We start from the raw sequence: 4889 nt of genomic DNA on the forward strand, positions 1-4889 counted from the left end.
AAAATCCAAATAAAGATATTTTTCTTTACATTAATTCCCCAGGAGGATCAGTATCTTCTGGTATGGCTATTTTTGACACAATGCAGTTTATTAAACCGAATGTTTCTACGTTGTGTATTGGTTTAGCTGCTTCAATGGGAGCATTTTTATTAGCATCAGGAACAAAAGGTAAACGTTTTTCTTTACCGAATTCACGAATTATGATTCATCAACCATTAGGGGGGGCGCAAGGTCAAGCATCAGATATTGAAATTCAAGCACGTGAAATACTTTATCTTCGTCAACGTTTAAATGAAATTTTATCTGAAAAAACAGGTCATTCTGTAAAAAAAATTAGTCAAGATACTGATCGCGATAATTTTATGTCCGCAAAAATGGCCATGGAATATTGCTTAATTGATAAAATTTTAAAACAAAGAAAATAATTATATGTCTGAAAAAAAAAATTCAAATAATAGAGATTTTTCATTTTGTTCTTTTTGTAATCGACATAAAGATGAAGTAAAAAAAATAATGTATGGACCTTTTATGTCAATTTGTAATAAATGCATTAAATCATGTAATAAAATTATGTATAATAATGATATTTTTGTAAATCCAAATTTTGAAACTAAATTAAATTTATTGAAACCAAAAGAAATAAATAATTTTTTAAATAAATATGTAATTGGACAAGAAAAAGCAAAACGAGTTTTATCTGTGGCCGTATATAATCATTATAAACGTATTCAATATTTTTTAAATAAAAATAATAAAGATGATGTTGAATTATCTAAAAGTAATATATTAATGATTGGTTCTACTGGATCTGGTAAAACTTTATTAGCGCAAACATTGGCTCGTATGCTAAATGTTCCATTTGTTATTGCAGATGCTACAACATTAACAGAAGCTGGTTATGTTGGTGAAGATGTAGAGAATATTATACAAAAATTATTACAAAGTTGTAATTATAACGTTGAAAAAGCACAAAAAGGAATTATATATATTGATGAAATTGATAAAATTTCTCGTAAATCAGAAAATCCATCTATTACACGAGATGTTTCTGGAGAAGGAGTACAGCAAGCATTATTAAAATTAATTGAGGGGACAATAGCATCTGTACCTCCCGCGGGAGGTCGCAAACATCCAGATCAAGATTTTATACAAGTTGATACAACTAATATTATGTTTATTTGTGGAGGAGCGTTTAATGGGTTAGATCAAATTATTTTAGAACGTTCTCAAAAAACGAGTATTGGATTTTCTGCGGAAATAATAGACGATCATGATAAAAAAATATTAAATCCAGAACCGGAAGATCTCATTAAATTTGGTCTTATCCCGGAATTAATTGGGCGATTGCCAATAGTTATTACTTTACATGAACTTGATGAATCAGTTTTAAAAAAGATTTTATTAGAACCTAAAAATGCGTTAATTAAACAATATTCAAAATTATTAGAAATGGAAAATGTAAAATTAGAAATTAAGCCAAAAGCTTTAAATTTTATTGTTAAAAAAGCTTTTACGAGAAATTTAGGGGCTCGTGGTTTACGATCAATATTAGAGGAAATTTTGCTTAATGTAATGTATGAACTACCAAATAAAAAAAATGTTAAAAAAATAATTATTGATGCAGTACTGATTACTAATAAAACTAAATTATCAATAATTTATCATGATTCAAATGATTCAAATAAGATATCTATTAAATAATTTATATTATAATAATAATTAATTATATTTATAATATATATTATAATTTTTATTATTTGTTACAGATAACTATTTTCAGTTAATCATTATAATAAAATTTTACAAAATAATATAAATTTATATAGATTAAAATTTAAATTAAAAATTAAGAAATATTAAATTAATGGAAAATATTGTTAATAATTTTTTAAAAGATTTATTTTATGACAAATTCTGAATCATCTAATGAGTATTTACAATTACCTTTATTGGTATTACATGATATCGTGATATTTCCTTATATGGTAATGTCTTTATTTGTGAATCGTCTCAATTCCAAAAAAGCATTAGAAGCAGCAATAAAATCTAATGAAACAATAATACTTTCAACGCGAAAAAATTTTTTCACAAATGATCCATCTGTTAATGATATTTATAAAGTTGGTTGTGTAGTTAATATTTTACAAGTTATTAAATTACCAGATGGTAATATTAAAATATTAATAGAAGGAGTTCAAAGGGTAAAAATTCATTTTATAGATGAATTAAATTATTACATTGCTAATATAACACCTATGACTGATTCTAATACTATTAGTACATCAGAAAACGAGGCAATGCGACGTACAATTATTCAAGAATTTGATAAATACTTAAAATTAAACAAAAAACTTTCTCCTGAAATTTTAAAAATATTAATTAATATAAGTGATCCAAGTTTATTAATTGATACTATTATAGCTCATTTACCATTAAGGGTTGAACAAAAACAATTTATATTAGAAACTCCAGGAGTTTTCCAAAGACATGAACACTTAATATCTCAACTGGAACATGAACTTGATGTTTTACAAATTGAAAAACGTATTCGTAGTCGTATTAAGCGCCAATTGGAAAAATCTAATAGAGAATCTTATTTAAATGAACAAGTAAAAGCTATTCAGAAAGAATTAGGAGGAGAGGAAGAAGAAGAGGGGGTAGATTTGGAAGAACTTGAAAGGAAAATAATATCAGCAAGAATGTCAAAAGAAGCTTTTGAAAAAGCTCATAACGAATTTCGTAAACTTAGATTAATGCCTACTATGTCAGCGGAAGCAACTGTAGTACGTAATTATATAGATACAATTAATTACATTACCATGGAAAAAAAATCTAAAATAAATACTTCATTAAGTTACGCAGAAACAATATTAGAAGGAGATCATTATGGTCTTAATAAAATTAAAGAACGAATATTAGAATATCTTGCTGTACAAAAACGAGTTAATAAATTAAAGGCCCCAATTTTATGTTTTGTTGGTCCTCCTGGGGTTGGAAAAACATCTTTAGGAAAATCTATAGCACAAGCTACTAATCGTAAATTTGTTAGAATGGCATTAGGTGGCATAAAAGATGAAGCTGAAATTAGAGGTCATAGACGTACTTATATTGGATCAATGCCGGGAAAAATTATTCAAAATATTTCTAAAGTTGGCGTAAAAAAATCTTATTTCTTCTTGATGAAATTGATAAAATAGGAATGGATTTTAGAGGGGACCCGCTTCTGCTTTATTAGAAGTATTAGATCCTGAACAAAAATCATAATTTTTCTGATAATTATTGAGGTTCTTTTGATTTATCAGACATAATGTTTATTGCTACATCAAATTCCTTTAATATACCTTCAGCATTATTAGATAGAATGGAGGTAATTCGTATTTCAGGCTATACTGAAGATGAAAAAACAAATATTGCATATCAATATTTGTTACCAAAAATAAAAAATAATGGATTAAAAAAAAATGAAATCAGTATTTCAGAGTCAGTAATACGACATATTATTCGTTATTACACAAAAGAAGCCGGAGTTCGATCTCTTGAGCGTGAAATTTCTAAAATTTGCAGAAAGTAGTAAAAAAATATTATTGAAAAATAAAAATAAAAAAAAAAAAATTATTATATCTTTTCTAAAAATATAAATAATTTTCTTGGTGTAGTCGTTTTGATGATAGAATTATTGAAAATAAAATAGAATTGGGCAAGTAATTGGCTTAGCGTGGACTGATTTTTGGGGGAGAAATCCTAACAATTGAGGCGGTAAATATTCCTGGAAAAGGTAAAGTTATAGAACTGAGGAACGTAGGAGATGTAATGAAAGAATCAATTGAAGCAGCATGTACTGTAGTAAGAAGTAGAGCTGATAAACTTGGTATAAAAAATGAATGTTTTGAAAAAAATGATATACATATTCATGTCCCAGAAGGAGCTACACCAAAAGATGGTCCTTCTGCTGGAATTGGCTATGACAATAGTTCCTTGTTTCAGCTTTTACTGGTATTCCTATTCTTTCTTAATATGGCTATGACCGGAGAAATAACTTAACGAGGAGAAGGTTTTAAAAAATTTGGTGGGTTAAAAAGAAAAATTTTATTAGCGGCACATCAAAATGGAATTAAAAAACTGTGCTTATTACCTGAGCAAAATTTTAAAAGGATTTAATAGAAATTCCAGAATAAATATTAAATATATGATTTAATATTATTCCCTAATACGGTTTGGATTTGATAAAACGCCATAGAAAATAGCATTTAGAAAATAGAATAAAGTCGAAAAATAAATAATCTTATTTTTTTTAAAAAATTTTTTAAAAAGTAATTTCAACTTAATTTATTTTTTTAATTTTTTTATTAATTTTTAAAAAAACCGAAAAAAACGTTTATATAAAAAATATATTTATTTTTTGTAATATTTGTTATTCGTAAAATTAATTTTTTAAAATTTTAAAAAATAAATATCCGTTTTCTATTTAAAAATTATTTATTACTATCTTCAAGTAAATATTAAAGTAATTCTTACAAGTTATTATCATAATTACATTTTAATATATTTATACTTAATCCTTTTCAAACAGATGTAATTTTTGTCATAGTTAAATAAGTAACTTATGTTTACTTAAAATAAAAGATTAAAAATACTTATGACAAAGTATAAATAATTAAACATTAATTTTTAAAATTATATTAAGTACCCAGTATTATATAAAAAAAGAATAAAAATAAAAAAAATTTGGTTTTTTTTTTTTATTTTTTTGTTTTCCGTAAAGTTTTTTTAAATTTAAAATTATTAAAACTTTTTTTAAAAATAAAATTTAATTAAATATTAAGTATAAAAAAAAAAAAGAAATAATTTTAATTAAAATTATTAAATTCTAATAAAGAACAAGGTATTTA

The 4889-nt window shown here is 24.7% G+C and overlaps 2 protein-coding genes across 2 annotated transcripts; both read left to right on the forward strand.

Moving 5' to 3' along the window:
* The first annotated feature begins 432 nt into the window (after positions 1–432).
* LOC103517921 (ATP-dependent Clp protease ATP-binding subunit ClpX-like) lies at positions 433–2983 on the forward strand. The gene has a single exon (XM_017447631.2). The coding sequence runs from the start codon at positions 514–516 to the stop codon at positions 1699–1701; it is 1188 nt and encodes a 395-aa protein (XP_017303120.2). The 5' UTR covers positions 433–513; the 3' UTR covers positions 1702–2983.
* On the forward strand, positions 1826–3214 carry LOC108253520 (lon protease-like). The gene has a single exon (XM_017447630.2). It carries the CDS (start codon positions 1905–1907, stop codon positions 3195–3197), a length of 1293 nt encoding a protein of 430 aa, XP_017303119.2. The 5' UTR covers positions 1826–1904; the 3' UTR covers positions 3198–3214.
* Positions 3215–4889: the final 1675 nt, after the last annotated feature.

Source organism: Diaphorina citri, unplaced genomic scaffold, assembly GCF_000475195.1.
Source record: "Diaphorina citri unplaced genomic scaffold, Diaci psyllid genome assembly version 1.1 scaffold2008, whole genome shotgun sequence".
Classification (NCBI taxonomy): domain Eukaryota; kingdom Metazoa; phylum Arthropoda; class Insecta; order Hemiptera; family Psyllidae; genus Diaphorina; species Diaphorina citri.

Coding starts and splice junctions, on each gene's coding strand:
- LOC108253520 (XM_017447630.2), top strand. CDS start 1,905: ATGACAAATTCTGAATCATCTAATGAGTATTTACAATTACCTTTATTG.
- LOC103517921 (XM_017447631.2), top strand. CDS start 514: ATGTATGGACCTTTTATGTCAATTTGTAATAAATGCATTAAATCATGT.